Source organism: Patagioenas fasciata, chromosome 2, assembly GCF_037038585.1.
Source record: "Patagioenas fasciata isolate bPatFas1 chromosome 2, bPatFas1.hap1, whole genome shotgun sequence".
NCBI classification, from domain to species: Eukaryota; Metazoa; Chordata; class Aves; order Columbiformes; family Columbidae; genus Patagioenas; species Patagioenas fasciata.
Window position 1 is genome coordinate 161,998,047 of NC_092521.1, and position 19,152 is coordinate 162,017,198.

Here is a 19,152-nt window from a genome sequence, read left to right on the forward strand (position 1 = left end):
CCTTTCAGGCAGTTCAGAGATCAGAAGGTCTTCCCTCAGCTCCTGTTCTCCAGCTGAACCCCCCAGGTCCCTCAGCCACTCCCATCGCACTTGTGCTCCAACCCCTTCCCCAGCTCCATTCCCTTCTCTCAACTCACTCCAGCACCTCAAGGGCTTTCTTGGCGTGAGGGGCCCAAAACTGACCCCAGGATTCGAGGTTTGGCCTCCCCAATGCCCAGCACAGGGGGACGGTCACTGCCCTGGTCCTGCTGGCCACACAATTCCTGATACAAGCCAGGATATTGTTGGCCTTCTTGGCCACCTGGGCACACACTGGCTCATGTTCAGCTGCTGTCGACCAACACCCCCAGATCCTTTTCCCCAGGCGGAATTGCAGGGGGTTTGAACTTTGGGATGTGGAGCAGTGCGGGGCTGCTGTCCCATCGCTGTTTGGAGCAGCCGGCACTGGCCCTGTTGCTGTGGGGCCGCAGCAGCCGTGTCGCATCCTCCTGCAGACCATGAACTTGAGAGGAAAAGTCAAGTCCCAGGAGGAGAACAGAGCACAGGTTGCTTCATCCACTTCGTTTAAGAGGGAGTGGAATAGGTAAATAGAAAAATAAAACATATACAGGGTTTGTCAGTGGAAAAATCTAGTGTTATGCAAACCAGCCAAAAGCCTTATGTACAAAACCATTAAATGTATGAATTTAATGCAAGTAACATTAAACAATCCATTCTTACTACAAATGTTGATTAGGTATGCTGTATGGCCTTCCCAAATGACATTTGCTGTGGAAACATTAAATTATAGTTGTCAGTATGGTATATATTTCACTGTTTTGTGACTTGAATTATTTTTTTCTCTAAGCCAAACATAAATTTGTAGTCTATAAAATCTCTTCTGATGATGGTAAAATGAATGTAACTAGCAAAGATAATTTAATGATATAATCCAGTATTTTTTCCGCCACCACTTCAGTTTTGTTGAAAACCTGCATGGCATTATTAAGGCTTTTTGTAGTATATTTGGGGGAGGGGAATGGCAAGAAAACACCAGACATAGTTATATCTTTGGCTGAAAGAAGCAATTATGTTTAATTAATTGAAAGCTCTGATTTTCTTTAGCGTTAAATAGGTTGCTAAAATACGGTAGGGAGTTCAAGGAGTGAGTACTGCTCTTGTTTTAAACAAAATGTTTCTAAAGGCTTTGTGAGGTGCTTTGGTGTTTAATACATGAAATTAATAGAAAATCTAAAGCTGTATGTTAATTATTAAATAAACATAAACAGTCATCATCTTCCTCTGTCCGGTGACCTCCACATACAGGGTTGTGCTGAATCCGGAAATGAGGCAGTTGTGAAGAAGCAGAATGATCATTTAGGTTTGTGGTGATTTCAAAGTAAAGCTGGTGTAGCACTAACCTGTAGCTTTGCGCTGCGGATGGGTAGTTGGTAGCAGAGTAATTGGGATGGGATTTAGAAATAATCCCTGTTCTTAGCCGGTTGTGCTCTGTAAAGCTTCTGAGTGTTCCTGCACCAAGGGCAGTGATTTACCCACCTGCATTCCCATCCCTGATGTACTGGGATGGTGTGGAGAGCCAGAAGAAATGCAATACTTAAATGCTCTTGTTTTCTTACCAACCGTGTTGTTTTTCTGAGTGTTAGAAGAGTGTTACCTTTTCTTGCTGTGCTTTGATCTCAGAATCATAGAAACATTTTGGTTGCAAGAGATTCTCAGGGTCATTGAGTTCAACCATTAACCTGACTCTGGCACACTAAACAATGTCCCTAAGAACTTAATCTATGCATCTGATGAGGTGCATGAGCCAGCGTGTGCCCAGGTGGCCAAGAAGGCCAACAGCATCCTGGCTTGTACCAGCACTAGTGTAGCCAGCAGGAGCAGGGCAGTGACCGTCCCCCTGTGCTGGGCACTGATGAGGGCAAACCTCGAATCCTGGGGTCAGTTTTGGACCCCTCACGCCAAGAAAGCCCTTGAGGTGCTGGAGCGAGTTGAGAGAAGGGAATGGAGCTGGTGAGGGGCTGGAGCACAAGTGTGATGGGAGCGGCTGAGGGACCTGGGGGGTTCAGCTGGAGAACAGGAGCTGAGGGGAGACCTTCTGATCTCTGAACTGCCTGAAAGGAGCTTGGAGCATGGAGGGGGTTGGTCTCTTCTCCCAAGTAACAGGTGATAGGACAAGAGGAAATGGCCTCAGGTTGCACCAGGGGAGGTTCAGATTGGGTATTAGGAAAAATTTCTTCCTGGAAAGGGTTGTCAGGCATTGGAACAGGCTGCCCAGGGCAGTGGTGGAGTCACCATCCCTGGAGGGGTTTATGAGACACTTAGACGAGGTTCTTAGGGACATGGCTTAGTGGCAGTGTTAGGTTATGGTTGGACTCGATGATCTTGAGGGTCTTTTCTAATTAAAATGATTCTCTGATTCCATGATCCTCTTCTGTCCAATGAGTTTGACGATCCTTTTGCTCTACTCCCCACTCTTCATTCTGGATGGGAATGAATCTGTGCAATGATCTCAGATGCTACTGAAACATTCATGTCCTCCCCACTTCCAGAACACGTGTCCACCTTCCAGCAAGCTCACCGGTCACCATACACATGGATGGGCTTTCGTGGTGGCTGAAGGCAGGAGTGTAAGGGAGTTTCTTCTGATCACTGTGAAGTTTATTCTGGTTTAAATATTTGTGAAACTTGAGTTTTAAGAAACTACACTGGAAGCTCGTAAAGTGACAAGTAACTGAAGGCCGTGCTGGCTTCCAACTTGCCTAAGGAGGATTTCACTTATTTTGTGAGTTATGCGTATGTTGTCACTGCTTATGGATGAGCAGGGAGGGGAAAGATAAACTTGTATCCCTGCGGTTTTCACTGTCCCTTTGATTTTCAGCATTGTCCTGAAGATATTTTGTAGGGTTGCCAAGGAAAGTCCTTCTGTCCATCGTCTCTTCTCACTTTCCTCTTCCCTCTGTCTCTTTTTTGAGAGGGTTTTTTTTTCGGGCTTTGGTTTGAGCCTCATTTAAATTCTGCTTTTCCTTCATCACAGAGACAAAACTGGTCCAAACACCATTTGAAAGGGTCTTCTTGTTTGGGGTCCAGGACAGTGACTCCTCTAGCAGGAGAACCACATATGTAGACTCAAAAGGTGGTTCCAGTTCTCTGCACATTGTCCTCTTTGACCCATGAGAACCAAAGGTTTTGCATGGTAGAGTTTATTTCATAGCCCATTTAGCAGATCCTAGCTGTGCAGAAATAGTTTGGATAGATTTAAGCATTATGAGAGGTTCTACAAAATGAGGAAATGCTGCTTTTGGAATGATTTAATGACTTAACCAAAAAAACCACCCTCTTCCCCCAACATAGAACTAAACCCAAGCCTTTCAGAGTCCTCTGTGAAAGAGGAACCGGAGCGGTTTTCTGTTTTGGGGGGCAGGGGGTGTGTGTTTGCTGGCATCCCCATTCACACCCCAATGGTCGGGTCAGTGGTTGCCTGGGAGCTCCGGGACGTCAGAACCGCCGAGGTCCCCCAAACCGCTCCAAATTTGTGCACTTGGAATCAGCGGCTCCCAGGGTCTCCCGGGCTTTCCGTCAGCACGCGGGCCAGTCGCCAAGCAGCCTGAAAATTTGGGAGGCGAGGTGCCAAGCTCTTGGCTCCTTTTCAAATGGGCTGCTGAACAGCTGGGAATCTGGATGCTTGGACTTCTCAGCAGCCCACCGCGGTAGTTGCTGAGGAGCCAGGCAGGGAAAAAAAGCTGGGATTTGTGGTGCAAACCTCTCTGCTTTCTGTCAGACTTTGGCTGAAATGGAAACAAGTCTGCTAGGTGTTGTAGTTTTGACGAGCTGTCCTCACCTGATGACTCTTTTTAATGTGATGACATCTTGTCTTCTCTCATGACATTTTATTTTAGGTGTTTTACTGGAAATAATACGTGTTTCAATGTAATTCCTCCACCATCATTATTGTTCTATAGATATTTCTTCCAAGGATGCTTGGAATGGGTTGGTATCTATTTAATAGCGTATGTAACTACTGGCCAGATTTGGATTGTGTTCTCTCACATCTATAGTTACATCCAATGTGGAGCCAACAGGATGCTCGTGTCTTAAAGTCTTGCTGATTTAACGTATTTTTGGACCAGTAAAAGTTTGTTATTGTATTTTTCTTGTGAGAATAATCAGAAAAACATGAGGCCAACTGATGATTCAAATGTAGGTTGTTGAGAACATTACCTGCAACAGGAAACAAGGGGAGAAAGCTTCTGATCTGTACCACACTGAAATCATGGGTTAGCTTAAATGTTTCATAACTTAGTGCTGGCGATTATCCTTCAAAATGAAATGATTTAAATACTGGATGAAGTTAAAACTTTGAAATTTTAGGAGGGCTTTCAGCTTAAAAAGTTTTCCTTTCTTACGTTTTCAGGCCTCGGAGTAGAGGAAAAACTGCAGTGGAGGATGAAGACAGTATGGATGGTTTGGAGGCAGCAGAAACAGAAAACACTGTGGAAACAGGTAATGAGAATGTAGTGTCGATGCCGTCTGGCTATTGCTCTTGGAAATGCATTTAATTATGCAGGACTTTGGTAGACAAGAACAATTACTTTAATTTGTTAGTAGAAGATGTGCATTTGCACAGATATAAAAGGAAAAAAACCTTATATTATTTAAACCTATATTAATTAAAGCTATTTGAAGCTATTGCTTTCAAATAGTGTAATGGGAATGCCGTTGTAGTGTGGTTCTTTGTGGTGTGGTTCTACTCTGCCCTGGTGAGACCACATCTGGGATATTGTGTCCAGTTCTGGGCCCCTCAGTTCCAGAAGGACAGGGAACTGCTGGAGAGAGTCCAGCACAGGGTGAGTGTCAGGAGGATGGAGCCAGGCTCTTCTTGGTGACAACCAGTGATAGGACAAGGGACAATGGGTTCAAACTGGAACACAAGAGGTTCCACTTAAATATGAGAAGAAACTTTTTCCCGGTGAGGGTGGCAGAGCCTGGCCCAGGCTGCCCAGGGAGGCTGTGGAGTCTCCTTCTCTGCAGACATTCAAACCCGCCTGGACACCTTCCTGTGGAACCTCAGCTGGGTGTTCCTGCTCCGGTGGGGAGATTGGGCTGGATGAGCTTTTGAGGTCCCTTCCAATCCCTGACATGCTGTGATGCTGTGTGATTCTGTGATTCTGTGGTTAGTAGAGACTTTTACTTTTTTTTCAAGTCTGTATGTAACAAAAATACAAGCTCTGAAGCAGTAGCTGCTATTTTGAGAATACCTACTGAAATGTACTATTACGTATTGACCTTCAGCTGACTACAGATTATATACCAAAAGGATAACCGGGATAACCCAATGTTAATGCTTCCTACTGCTGCTTAGAAAACAGGATAAATCTCTGTTCTCGCTTTTGTAAATATTTGTTCCGATAGTACCCAAATGCTTCAGTTACCAGCGGGATCTCATTGTACCGGACTGAGGGCTATTGTAACAGGCTGTGATTTCTGTTCTGGCAGGTTAAGAGTCTAAAGAGACAAACATGAGCCAACACACGAGCGAAAGGCCGTGGTGAAGATCTGTCATCCCTTTGCCAGGCATGTGTCGTAGCCATTTGCCTCTTTCTAACCAGGGACTGAATATGTGTAGAAGGATGAAATCCGGCAGGAATGATGAAGCTGTGGCCAATTAGCAGAAGTTTGTTGGTTTGACAGAAATAAACCTTAAAAATGCATTGAGACATCAGGTTTTATAAATTTAATTAGGTGGCCCTATATGTCTAATGAGCAACGTGGTGCTAAGAGCAGAAGCTGGTGGTCAGGGAGGCAATTGCATGGAAATGCTGCTGGGTTGAGGGAGTTGTTGAATTACTCTCATAGCTGGTGAGTAAAGGAGGTAGAATTGTGGAGTCCTCGAAGACAAGAACTTGTGCTTAGTGTAGATTCATGTGGAGAACAAGCAGAGCATCTCAAAAGGACCATTTTGCAGCAGCATCTTATGTAGGCCATACAGTAATACGGTTGTGGTACTGAAAGCTGTAGAAGAGGAGGCCTCTGGGCTTTGGGGAGTGTCATGAGTGTTTAGTCACAACTTGTGGTGAGTTTAAGCGTTGTTAATGCTTTGTGGAGGGAGTCTAGATGAAAGCTTAACATGAGAATATCTCATTGTTTTATTCTGTCTGTTGTTTTTCTGCCCGTGGTAATAAGGTGCTGGTGGTAGTGAACTTGGATGGTTGTTCGCAGCTTCTACAAGTAGGCAATTATCAGTTGCTGAAGTTGAAAGTGAAGAAGTTGTAACAGGCATTTGTCTGTAGAAAAACAGAGTAGGGGAAAGGACAGCTGGTTCTGATTGTGTCCTGTATTTGATTTATTACCCTTTCTATCCCATGTACTAGAAACAGCCTTGTGAAAATCGGCAAAGGGGACAGAAAGTATAAGTGGCAAGTATCGTAAATTTTAAATATGTTTAAAAAAGAGAAATCAAAAAGAAATCTAAATGTAACAACTGCTGGTACACTACTGTGTAGGGAGTGTAGTGACAGCTGTAATTCTTTGGCTTTACATATTATTAACAACACCTTCAGTGCTGAGCCCAGGGTGGTTTTGCAAACTGTTCTTTGAAGTGAGAAGAAGCCCAGTAAAAATACATAGGTCTGAAATCCCATTCTTACAGGGGGAACCAGAATAGACACAAAAGAGCATTATTGTCTTGAGCAATTTGATAGAGCCAGAATTGCAATTACATTATTTTAAGAGTTGAACACCGTGTGACTCGATAGAGGTTTAATCATATTAATTGAAAAGGCTGCTACCTCTGAAACTTATTTGAAGTGCTTATCTGTGTTATTAATAAAGTGCGGGAGAAGGAGTAATCCTGGTTTGTTGCTCCGTGTGAAACTGAGTTAATCAATTTGAAGTGTATTTGTGTTCTAGTTTATGAGTTTTTACTTTGACTAAGAAGGGTTTTTGTTTTCTTGCAAATAGTGGACTTGCCAACAATTTGCTGTAGTAGTTGGCAAACTGAAACGTGATATAGTAATAGTACACAACAGCGTGAGATCATCTGAACGTACAAAAATGCTTGACATGCAGCTTCTGACATATTTCGAGTCTGTATTTCTCGCTTCTTCTCCATTAGTTTCATTCACGTGTCGAGTATCATCAGGAATTTTTCTACTGTGTGAAGTTCTTGTTTCTTGTTCATTTGGGTTTGGGAGGTTGTTTCTGTTTTATTTATGGAGTCTGGCGATACTGGTGCTCTTTTGTGAGGCACTATTTTAATAAAATAAGAGAATCCATGTTATTAATGTTGTACATTAACATGTACAAATGTGTACAAATGTTGTACAAAACACTAGTTTTAGGGAAAGACACAATGTGGGAGGAATGAGAGCTCTCCTCACACAGAATGAAAAAGGAGATATAATCCCACCTAGAATAAAGATGTGTTTTCTAGCCGCTCGATCTTTTGTGGGGGAAAAAGGCAAGTTGGCGGGGATGTAGGTACTAACTACACATTATTTCAATTTGTAATGTTAACAGAAATGTTTGCTCAGTAGAAAAAGACTAAAAGTTCTTCCTGAAATGTGTCTGTAGTAGCGCTAAGGCTTGGCTGTTCTAAGGACAGTCCAGGAAAGGAATCGCTGCCCTTAACTAGCTTATGTGATCTCGCATGTGAAAGTGTCAGAATTGCAGCAGAGCAGGGTGAGCCGCGAGCTGCTCTGCTCATTCCAGCGAGGCCGATTTTCCCCGCCAGCTGCAGTGATTTCGGAGTCCTGCCCGTTTTCTGCCCAGTGCTACGTTCGCTTTGGTATAAACGGAGGTAGAATTCTAAAGTTGGAAAGAGGTAAGGATTTGGAATTGGCAAAGGGAAATGTTGGAATTTGGAAAAAATACCCGTTTGCAGCCAAATCAACTGTTTTGTAAAAGCTGGTGCTGGCAGCAGCTTCTGTGGAATAAGCAGAGTTTTAGCTTCTCCTAAACCCCAGGACAGACTCTTCCTTTACCCACCAGCCCCATCTCTCCTGCTGATTTCTTGGGTCCTCCCTCAGTGACCATTTTCCTTCTCAGCTTCATACTGGTCTTCCCTTCATTTTTCTCCCCAGTGGTTCCAGCAGGGATGTTTCACGGGTATCTCTCTGTCCAGCTGATGTTGAGCTTACCCAGCCCTCCCATCATTTTAGCAGCATCACAGGATGCTTGAGGTTGGAAGGGACCTCTGGAGATCATCTAGTCCAACCCACCGCTCAAGCAGGGCCACCCAGAGCTGGTGGACGGTGTCCAGATGGCTTTTGGGTATCTCCAAGGATACAGAGTCCACAACCTCCCTGGGCAACCTGTATCGGTGCTCAGTCGCCCTCACAGTCAAAAAGTGTTTCGTGACGTTCAGAGGGAACCTCCTGTGTTTCAGTTTGTGCCCGTTGTCTCTGGTCCTGTCAAGACCTTCCAGCCATCACCACCTTCCACCTTTCCAGCTATCAGTAAGGCAGAGTTTATTGTAGAATAGTGTGTTCTCCTGTAGGTCTCCTCATGTTGCTCCTCTCCATAAGAGTAGTTTTCTTCTGATGAGTCTCTGTAATGGCCAAAAAACCCCCAAAACACGAAAGTTTGGAAAAGTTGTGCCCGTGTGTGAACACCTGTATGCAAATATAAAATTGGTAATCTAAAGAAAGAAATAACAAATGCGGCCTGGTAAGATTATTGTGGGTTTGGCGGCCCTTTGCTATAATATGAAGGGAACCTCGGCTTCTGCTTCTTTTTCCCCCATCTTAGTTTCAGCGGTTTTCTTGGTTCTGCATTTAAATGGACTGAAACTGAGTTCTGTGTGTTAGTTCTTTGGTTATTCCATCTTTTTTTTGAGAACACTTGTTGAAAGGCTGAGGGAGCTGGGGCTCTGGAGCTTGGAGGAGACTGAGGGGTGACCTCAATAATGGTTATAAATATGTAAAGGGTGAATGTCAGGAGGATGGAGCCAGGCTCTTCTCAGTGACGACTAATGGTAGGACAAGGGGTAATGGGTACAAACTGGAACACAGGAGTTTCCACTTAAATATGAGAAGAAACTTCTTCATGGTGAGGGTGGCAGAGCCTGGCCCAGGCTGCCCAGGGAGGTTGTGGAGTCTCCTTCTCTGCAGACATTCAAACCCGCCTGGACACCTTCCTGTGGAACCTCAGCTGGGTGTTCCTGCTCCGGCGGGGGGATTGCACTGGATGAGCTTTCAAGGTCCCTTCCAATCCCTAACATTCTGGGATTCTGTGAAAATATTCAACTCCTCCTAGAATCCGTAACCCTTCCCGTCTTTGTCTCACTTAGAAATCTTAAGATTCAGACTCTGATGTGGGATAAGCGTGATAAAATAAGTTTATTTCAACTGCTGAGTCTTTTGGAAACTCACAGTGTATCCATCAGGTGTTCCGTGTGCTATCTATGCCATGTCAACCAATTCTTAAAATAAACTGATAATACATAAAAGAAACTGTATTATTTTATCAACAGATAGCTCCTTGATTGAGTTATTTTCATTAGTAATGTTATTTTCAGATGCAGTGACATTGCTTGGCCAGTTGATTTGCCTTCCTCTAACCAGCCTCTTTTGTCTCGGGGCAAAGCATAGAACCAGAAACAAACGCTCTTCCGTGGAGGAAAGTTCCTCATGGAGAAGCTGCCAAGGAATTCTGAACTAATTCAGGATCTTAGCAGCTTTGAAGCAGCCTGAAAAGTGCTTGTCCAGAGAATAAAATTACTGCAATATCCTACTAAGGAAAATAAGAACCACCTTTTGTACCAGTGTGAGTCGTACTGAACAGAACGACCTGCTGGGGCAAGTAAAATGCACCTGAGAGCAAGTCCTGGTTTGGGGGAATCAATGGCCAAAGCTCTTGTCAACTTCTTAACAGCAAAGACCTTTGAAAATCCACTTTGTGCTTTTCAGACAGACCACTTGGCCTCATCACCATGTTGCTTGTAACTTCTAAAATTAATGAAAGGAAGATTTGACACCACTGAGGATGTTGCTTGTAGATTAAAATGATCCATAAATATTTGGGGCAAATATGTGCTTAAAAATGCCCTTAAATATATCTTAAGGCAATTAATATTCCCTATACTCATTATAAAAGGAGTAGTTCCTTCTTCCTTGTGCAGCTGACTCCTACCTGTCTGGCCACTTGAAAACACCAGCAGAACTGAAGCATCTTGTTATTATTACAAGCATTTTATTATATTTCTTTGTATTGTGGTAAATCGTTTGTAATAAGGAAACTAGACACAACAGGGTATTTTTTGGTATTTACCTTGAAATCGTTACAGGCTTACCTGATAATAACATTTATCATTCATGCTTAAAATGGGCCATTTAGCAAAATCTCATTTTTTCCTGTGAATGATATCTCTGTCTCAGGTGTTTTGAGGGTAGGTGAACTGTTTTGTAGTAGGTGGAATCAGTTATCTCCAAATAAATTCTAACCTCACTTAGGTTTTTCATTGTGGAGGTTATTTCTGCAATGCAACCTTTTATTTTTTATTCTTACTTATTCAATACTGCTTTTGTAACCTTGATATTGAACTACGCCTTGTTAAACATGACCAAGAGGTTCTGGAAGGAGTTTTCAAGGATCCAGAATATTTCACGTTAACGTTGTTGCCGTGTTGTTAGTGACACGATGAGGGAATTTGCGTTGACGTGACCAGTCAAGTATATTGAAATAGCAGCGTGTATCTTGTGTGTCATACGCTCTTTTCCTCACTGGAAACTGTGTTTTCTGGGTATGTTTTAGTTCTACAGACCCGTCTTAATTTTTGGTAACGCTGTGTTGAAACTGACTCTGCAGTTTGGTAGAAGAAATACTAGAGAAATTGAGACCTCAGTCCCACCTCATTAAACTCACAGTGTAAGCCAGGTTTGCTTTGGAGTCCCATAAGCATCTGCCCTGGTAACACTTTTCCACATCAGGGACAAAAAAAATAAGAAAGTAGCAGGTAAAATAAACTTATTTAGGGTAATAAAAGACATACCCACCTGCAAGGCACTGAAGACTGATCATAGAAAATTAAATTACTCTTAAATTTAGTAATAGCGCATGTAAAAACACATGGCAGGTGGAAATCACAGAATCACAGAATGTCAGGGATTGGAAGGGACCTCGAAAGCTCATCCAGTGCAATCCCCCGCTGGAGCAGGAACACCCAGCTGAGGTTCCACAGGAAGGTGTCCAGGCGGGTTTGAATGTCTGCAGAGAAGGAGACTCCACAACCTCCCTGGGCAGCCTGGGCCAGGCTCTGGCACCCTCACTGAGAAGAAGTTTCTTCTCATATTTAAATGGAACCTCCTGTGTTCCAGTTTGTACCCATTACCCCTTATCCTACCGTTGGTTGTCACCAAGAAGAGCCTGGCTCCATCCTCCTGAATACTCACCCTTTATGTATCTGTAAACATTCATGAGGTCACCCCTCAGTCTCCTCTTCTCCAGGCTCCAGAGCCCCAGCTCCCTCAGCCTTTCCTCACACAGGAGATGCTCCACTCCCTTCAGCATCTTTGTTGCCCTGTGCTGGACTCTCTCCAGCAGTTCCCTGTCCTTCTGGAACTGAGGGGCCCAGAACTGGACACAATATTCCAGGTGTGGTCTCCCCAGGGCAGAGTAGAGGGGCAGGAGAACCTCTCTGACCTACTGACCACCCCCCTTCTAATCTACCCCAGGTACCATTGGCCTTCCTGGCCACAAGGGCCCAGTGCTGGCTCATGCTCACCCTGCTGTCCCCAGGACCCCCAGGTCCCTTTCCCCTACACTGCTCTCCAACAGGTCATTCCCCAACTTATACTGGAACATCCTAATTCTGTATAAACAAAAATCAGCTCTGAAATAGCTGTTACTACCTGAGCAAGCGCTACTGCGGTTCTTCCGAGAATTGCAGTAGCTTTTTTTAAGTCGAACAAGGAAATAAAATTCTAAGAATTGTTGGCAAGGGGATAAGGGAAAAAAAAACATTAGTGAAGTGTGGTTTTTTTTAGTGTTGCTTTGTAAACCCGCGACGTGATGGCACTTTAAATGCCACGGGCACTTCTGCTTCCCCTTCTCCAAAAGGCTGAGCTGCAATGGGGACAGTACGGGAAAGTCAAAAATAGCTCCTGTGCGGGGATCAGTTAAGGTAAAAGAGTTCGGCCTGAAATGATACGACTGAGGAGGAATTTAATAGGGTCCCACAAAATGATGAGGGGTACGGCGAAAACGATCAGGGAACGATGACTCATTTTGTTTTGCAACACGAAATTTAGGGGACATCAGGTTACGCTCAGAGCACAAAGGTGCGTTTGCACGCGGTGTCTGTTTAATTTATAGAATTCATTGCTACTGGGTGCGTTGAGTGTGACAAATTTGACAAGGGTTGCAAAAAGACCTGAACAAATTCATGGAAAAATAATCAGCTGAGTGCTGTTGAATCGCAGCCCTGGCTTAGGGAGTTCTTCGGTTGTGGATCACTGGGAGCTGCTTATCCATAATATGGTGTCTTTGGGTTAGAGTGATCAAAATTGTAATTTAAACGGACCTACGTTGAAAACTGGATTTTTATTTTATAACTGGTACAAAACTTGCACAAAGTTATTCTCTGTGCAAAATGTATTTGACAAATAAGAGTTCTATTTGATTTATAAGTATCAAAATACGCTCTGAAATGTACGAAAAATAATGTAGATTTTCTTCTCATCTCCATAGAACAACTGGCACAGTGAGTGAATCACTGCCATGTCCTTCAGGTAGGAAAAAAAAGAGATAAGTGGCAGTTTTAAAAGCAGATAGAACATATGCAGCACTTGCAAAAAACCCAGCAAAACACTTCTGATGCAGTTGTATGCTTTGTTGTTTATTGTTGTGAATAAAACTTTACAGTGTTGACTTAAGATGAAGAAAATACGCCTCTGTCTGTGGAGAAATGGTTTGTGCCGGTGGTTCTTACTGTCACACTCCAACTTCAGGATGGTTTTTCTGTGCCATGGTTGTGTTTTTAGCCTGCAGGAATAGATGGGGATAGACTCCATGCAGCCCAGGCGGTAGCTGTTCCCAACCATCACCCTTGGTGTGTATTTTGAAATGATTTGGCTTGTGTGGGTTGGTCTGGAAGGGCCGCAGGTGATCTGCTCGGGACCGGTAACCTGCAGCGGGTCTGTTTGTTCCCTGTGTTCAGCTGCTCAAACCTACACACGTGGAGTTACTGTATAGGGAGGATTTCTGCATGTGAGTGATCGCTCTGTGTCTCAGGCACTAGCAGGGAAGGTGAATTTTCAATGAAATTGTGTCCTGAACTGTAACGGAGTTATGAACTCTGACTAGTGGAAACTTGTTTTGTTCCTAAGTTGGGATGATGAGTGAAACGTGATACTTATAGAACTAGACAGGCATTTAAAATTCATAATTTACATTCCCTCGTTAAAGCTTTTGATGCTTTTGCTACACTGACCTGATTTCTTCCTCTAAGCTACTAGAAACTGGAGCATTTTGGTGGTGTTTGTACTTCTGCAAAACCCCTTGTCCCGTTAGCTGTTCTCTGATGCAACGCTACCCCTTCCCTGTGCAAAAATAGCAGTTGCATCTGCTGGTTGAAGGCTCATTATTCCCTCTTGCTGAACATCACAGTGGGCAACAGTGGAGACCCTGGAATGTCCCTGCAGCGTTTGGTGATACTGGTGTTTGCCAGCCCGCAAAACTTTCTGGTCTTACTGAAAGTTTTGGAAGCTCGCGACATTGGCTTTGCTGTCCGGCAAATAATCAGTAAGTCGGAGTAGAGACCCAGCCGGTAAACTGGTGGCTGGTGGCTGACACGCCAGAGGCTGTGCCACCATCCAGAGACCTGGACAGACTGGAGAGTTGGGCAGGGAAAAAATTAATGAAATATAACAAGGGCAAGTGTAGAGTCTTGAATCTGGGCAGGAACAACCCCAGGTTCCAGTATAAGTCGAGGAATGACCTATTAGAGAACAGCGTAGGGGGAAGGGATCTGGAGGTCCTGGGGACAGCAGGGTGACCATGAGCCAGCACTGGGCCCTTGTGGCCAGGAAGGCCAGTGGTACCTGGGGTGGATTAGAAGGGGGTGGTCAGTAGGTCAGAGAGGTTCTCCTGCCCCTCTACTCTGCCCTGGTGAGACCACACCTGGAATATTGTGTCCAGTTGTGGGCCCCTCAGTTCCAGGAGGACAGGGAACTGCTGGAGAGAGTCCAGCGCAGGGCAACAAAGATGCTGAAGGGAGTGGAGCATCTCCTGTGTGAGGAAAGGCTGAGGGAGCTGGGGCTCTGGAGCTTGGAGAAGAGGAGACTGAGGGGTGACCTCATTAATGTTTACAGATACGTAAAGGGTGAGTGTCAGGAGGATGGAGCCAGGCTCTTCTTGGTGACAACCAACGGTAGGACAAGGAGTAATGGGTACAAACTGGAACACAAAAGGTTCCACTTAAATATGAGAAGAAGCTTATCAGTGAAGGTGACAGGACACTGGCCCAGGCTGCCCAGGAAGGTTGTGGAGTCTCCTTCTCTGCAGACATTCAAACCCGCCTGGACACCTTCCTGTGGAACCTCAGCTGGATGTTCCTGCTCCGGCAGGGGGATTGCACTGGATGAGCTTTCCAGGTCCCTTCCAATCCCTAACATTCTGTGATTCTGTGTGATTCTGTGGTTAAACAGTCAAATGGTTGTACCTAAACAATAGTGGAATATTTATTTTATGTTCATGGCAGCTGCTTTCACTTTTTTTCTATTTTTCATTGTCACTAGATAATGATTATTATCACTTAAGATATTGAAGGAGATTTTAGATGTTTTTGGCGGTAGAACTCTTTCAGTATTTTCAGTTTCTGACTTTGAAAGTATTTTCTAACTTAAATAAAATACACATACACAAAACTTTTGGATATACTGGTGTGTTGCCTTTGCCCGATTGCCGTAGCAGAGCCCACACATACATCTGCTTGTCCTGCTGTAGGTTTAGCCAAGTGGCTTGCAGCTAGAAAACAGGATTCTTTGCAACAAAAGAACATTTTGGATCTTTAGTCAGTCTTGCGTCATCACATCCCCAAAGGAATCTGTGACCGTGTAGTAAAATCCCAGCTGTCAGTGTCCTTCCCAGAGCCCACTGTGAGGGTCTGCAGGGACTCGTGTGGGGGTCACAAAACCTGGGGCTTCCCCCGGTGAGGTGCACATCCCATGTGTGTCCTATACGTGGGGAGAGGTGTCTGAGGCGGGAAAAGAGGAAATTGTCAACACAGTTATTGTTGAACACCATGAATCTCTAGTAAATAAAGGGACCAAGCTGCTCTTAGGAAGATGGGCAATCCACATAATCAATAGAGGATGGAGCGTGCTATTTGTTATTTTCTTCGATTATTCACTGCGTTCTGCTCTAGAAAGAAGAATAAAAAATTATTAAGGGGAATAAATTTTGAATGCTTAAAATACAGCACCTTTGTAGAGATTTTTTTCTTCATTTGAAAAATTCCAAATTATTTCTTAAACAGCGTGAAAACTGAAGCTTGTCTGTGCAACTTAGAGCCAAGTGCATACATCTTTTTTGGGGGGTGTTGTTGTTGCTGTTGTGTTTTGCTTTTTTGTTATTATTTTGTATGTCCATCCTTGGAGATGCTCAGAAGCCCTGTGGGCCTAGTCCTGGCCAGCCGGCCCTGGGTGGCCTTTGATTGAGCTGGGGGCTGGACACGGTGGCCTCGGGTTGCCCTGCAGCCTCAGCCATGTCAGTCTGTGAACAATAAACACACAGGCTGTAAAGTGTAGAATCATGAAATAGTCTGGGTTGGAAGGGACCTCCAAAGCTCATCCAGTGCCACCCCTGCCATGAGCAGGGACATCTTCACCAGCTCAGGTTGCTCAGAGCCCCGTCCAGCCTGGCCTGGGATGTCTCCAGGGATGGTTCATCCACCACCTCTCTGGGAACCTGGGCCAGGGTCTCACCACCCTCAGTGTACAAAATTTCTTCCTCATGTCCAACCTGCATCTCCGCTCCTTTAGTTTAAAACATCACCCCTTGTCCTATTGCAACAGACTCTGCTAAAAAGTCTGTCCTCATCTTTCTTATAGGTCCCTTCTGAGTATGAAAGTCTCACCCCTTTTTGTGGCCCATGTGGACAGGAACTTTACTTCTTGGGGATTTCTTTTAACCTTAAGAAGAAAAGTGTCCTCACTAGTCATGGCGGGGAAGAACTGTAGATGGAAATCTTGTAATTAAAAAGTTTTAACTACTACGTTTCCTAGTATTTTAGTAGGAGATAGTGATGTAAGAAAAGAACTTAGAGACATTTGGGAATTGTGTAATTAGCCTTTTTTAATTCTCATTTCCCCCCCACCAACTCATTGTACATGGGCAAGACCTTCGCTTTGACAGAAATGGTCATGAAAATAGGCTGCAAAATAAAGCCTTGTATATGAATCTACAAATGAGCCAATCATTTGTGATTCCTTCATGCCCAGAAGCTTCAAAGTAGGATTCCATAACGAAGCCTGTTGAACAGACATTAAATACAGTGCAAAGCAGTTAACATGTTGTGCCAGGTGCTTCCAAGCACATCTCTGAGGCGGTGATGAGGGCACCTGCTGTCCCTTTGACGTGTCAGAGCTCCATCTCCCAAGCATTGGACTCATGAAATACATAATTCTGTTCTTCCTGAATCTTCTGTTGGAAAACTTTCACGCAGTTGAAGTATGGCACACACAGCTAACACAAACTCTGTTTTCATTCTGTTTGGTGGGCACCGTGTTTTCAGCCTTCCAACGGCATATTGAGACACCGTTTGGTTCCTTGCAGAAACAACAGCTGAGATGTTGTTTGTCTCATTTAGGATAATTTGGGTCCCTTCTCTCCTAGAGAAGCAAACAGCAGGGGGAAGAGCACCATAAGGATGTCATCTCATATAGTTGTTGTGTGCAGTGAAACAATCTGTGTCTCCTCGCACAGTCCAGAGTTTTTGAGAATGAGTTAGCGCCCGTGAACTTTGCCTTTCCAGTGTAATGGGTGCCCAGTAATGTATAATGAGATGAAAGCTGGCAAAGAGTAAATGGCTTTTGCTTACTGGAAAGTTTCTGCGGGCACACAATGAAGCAGAGTTCCTTTTGTGGAGTTTAACTAGGTTTAATAAAGCCGCCAAGATGGATCAGCGCACGGCTGGGATTTCTGGGGGTCTTCCTTCAGCACATGGTTGTCCTGGGCTGTGCTGTGGGTTTTGCTTTTAGCGATTTGGTGTTTGCCTGTCTTAAAGGTGTCTGTGTTTTGTGCCCTTTCTTGAGGCTGTACTTAGAAATTTGGGTGTTATTTGCATAAAATGACCCTTTACACCCAACATACTTTGAAAATGCACTGCAGTCCATTGCGGATTGCTTCACTGGACGCTGCCTGTTTCTAGAATCCTTGTCCGGGAACGATTGCAGGGATTGTTTGTTCACACATGCCAAAAACTAAGGGCGTGGGGTTTTGATTTATTCTGTTTTGCTTTCTGTACAGAGACATTTACTATTACAAAGCATATATTACAATGGGATGTTTATTTCGTGTCAAATGCTTGTCGAGCATTTTATTTTTCATTCAGGATACACTGGTGGAATGGATTTAACGTGAGCTATTTTGTCTTCAGACAGGTAGTCATTTTTGGATGTTTCAGATGCTCCAAAACATTTCAGATAGAATCACAGAATCGCAGAATGGTTTGGGTTGGATTGGACCTTAAAGCTCATGTAGTTCCACCCCCCCCTGCCATGGGCAGGGACACCTTTCACCAGACCATGTTGCTCAAAGCCCCATCCAACCTGGCCTTGACTACTCTCAGGGATGGGGTGTCCACAGCTTCTCTGGGCAGCTGTTCCAGTGCCTCACCACCCTCGTGGGAAGGAATTTCTTCCTTATATCTGATCTAAATCTCCCCTCTTTCAGTTTAAAGCCATCGCCCCTTGTCCTGTCACTACCCGCCCTCGTAGAAAGCTTCTCTCCAGCCCTTTTTAGATGTTGGAAGGCTGCTATGGGGTCTGTATGTTACTGAATAGTTTCACTGAAATAGGTGAAGCAATTCCAGTTTACTCCAGTTCAAATAAAAATCTGTAACACCCAGTCATGAACAGGAATTTCTTATTCTGTTTTTCTTAATTTTGTGGTTCTCTTAACTATATTTTAGATGCCTTCATTGAGGGTTTTAAACATTATACATTGTCTTGCTAAATGGGTTCACTCTAGGTTAAAGAATAACTTTACTTCAACCTCTGTATGTCAAACAAGAAGGATTTTGCCGTCTTCACGGGCTCTAGTGGGCGTATTATTACAGTATTTCAGTATTACAGACCAAGCTGTGCAGTTCTATGTTCTGAGGATTTTCCTCTCTTTTATTGTTCTTATGAATAAGATGAAAGTTTGCGGCAGGATTTGTGCATACCCACCCATCTTGCAGCTTCTTCTACCCGTCCATTTCTCCACTTGAAGCCTTTATCATATGCAACGCTTGATTATATTTTGACATGTTGCGTATTCATTTTTTTGAAAAGTGAATGTATCTTCTGCTTAAATCTTCCAAACAATCTGTTCCTTTAGCTGGACTTCTTCGAAAGAGCTGTATGTATTGGCCTCTTAGCTCAAACCTGGGTTCTCTGGAAGATCTAGGGGGTGTGTGACCCAGGTCCTGGGTCTGGCTCTGCCGTGGGGACAGATGCAGCAGCCTGGATGGTGACAGGAGGAGGCAGGAGTGTCTGAAGCTGGAATCACAGAATTACAGAATGTCAGGGGTTGGAAGGGACCTCGAAAGCTCATCCAGTGCAATCCCCCCACCGGAGCAGGAACACCCAGCTGAGGTTCCACAGGAAGGCATCCAGGCGGGTTTGAATGTCTGCAGAGGAGGAGACTCCACAACCTCCCTGGGCAGCCTGGACCAGGCTCTGACACCCTCACCATGAAGAAGTTTCTTCTCATATTTAAGTGGAACCTTTTGTGTTCCAGTTTGCACCCATTACCCCTTGTCCTATCATTGGTTGTCACCGAGAAGAGCCTGGCTCCATCCTCCTGAACACTCACCCTTTGTATATCTGTAAACATTCATGAGGTCACCCCTCAGTCTCCTCTCCTCCAGGCTCCAGAGCCCCAGCTCCCTCAGCCTTTCCTCACACGGGAGATGCTCCACTCTCTTCAGCATCTTTGTTGCCCTGCGCTGGA

The 19,152-nt window shown here is 44.4% G+C and overlaps 1 protein-coding gene across 13 annotated transcripts in view; it reads left to right on the forward strand.

Annotated features, from left to right (window-relative positions):
• The window catches only part of KMT2C (lysine methyltransferase 2C), a 208,179-nt gene that overhangs the window by 49,580 nt on the left and 139,447 nt on the right, over positions 1-19,152 (forward strand). For all 13 annotated transcript variants that reach the window (XM_065829905.2, XM_065829911.2, XM_065829907.2 and 10 more), the window contains one exon: positions 4,412-4,500. In XM_065829905.2, coding sequence (XP_065685977.1) covers positions 4,412-4,500 — 89 coding nt within the window. The remainder of the gene's footprint in view (positions 1-4,411; positions 4,501-19,152) is intronic.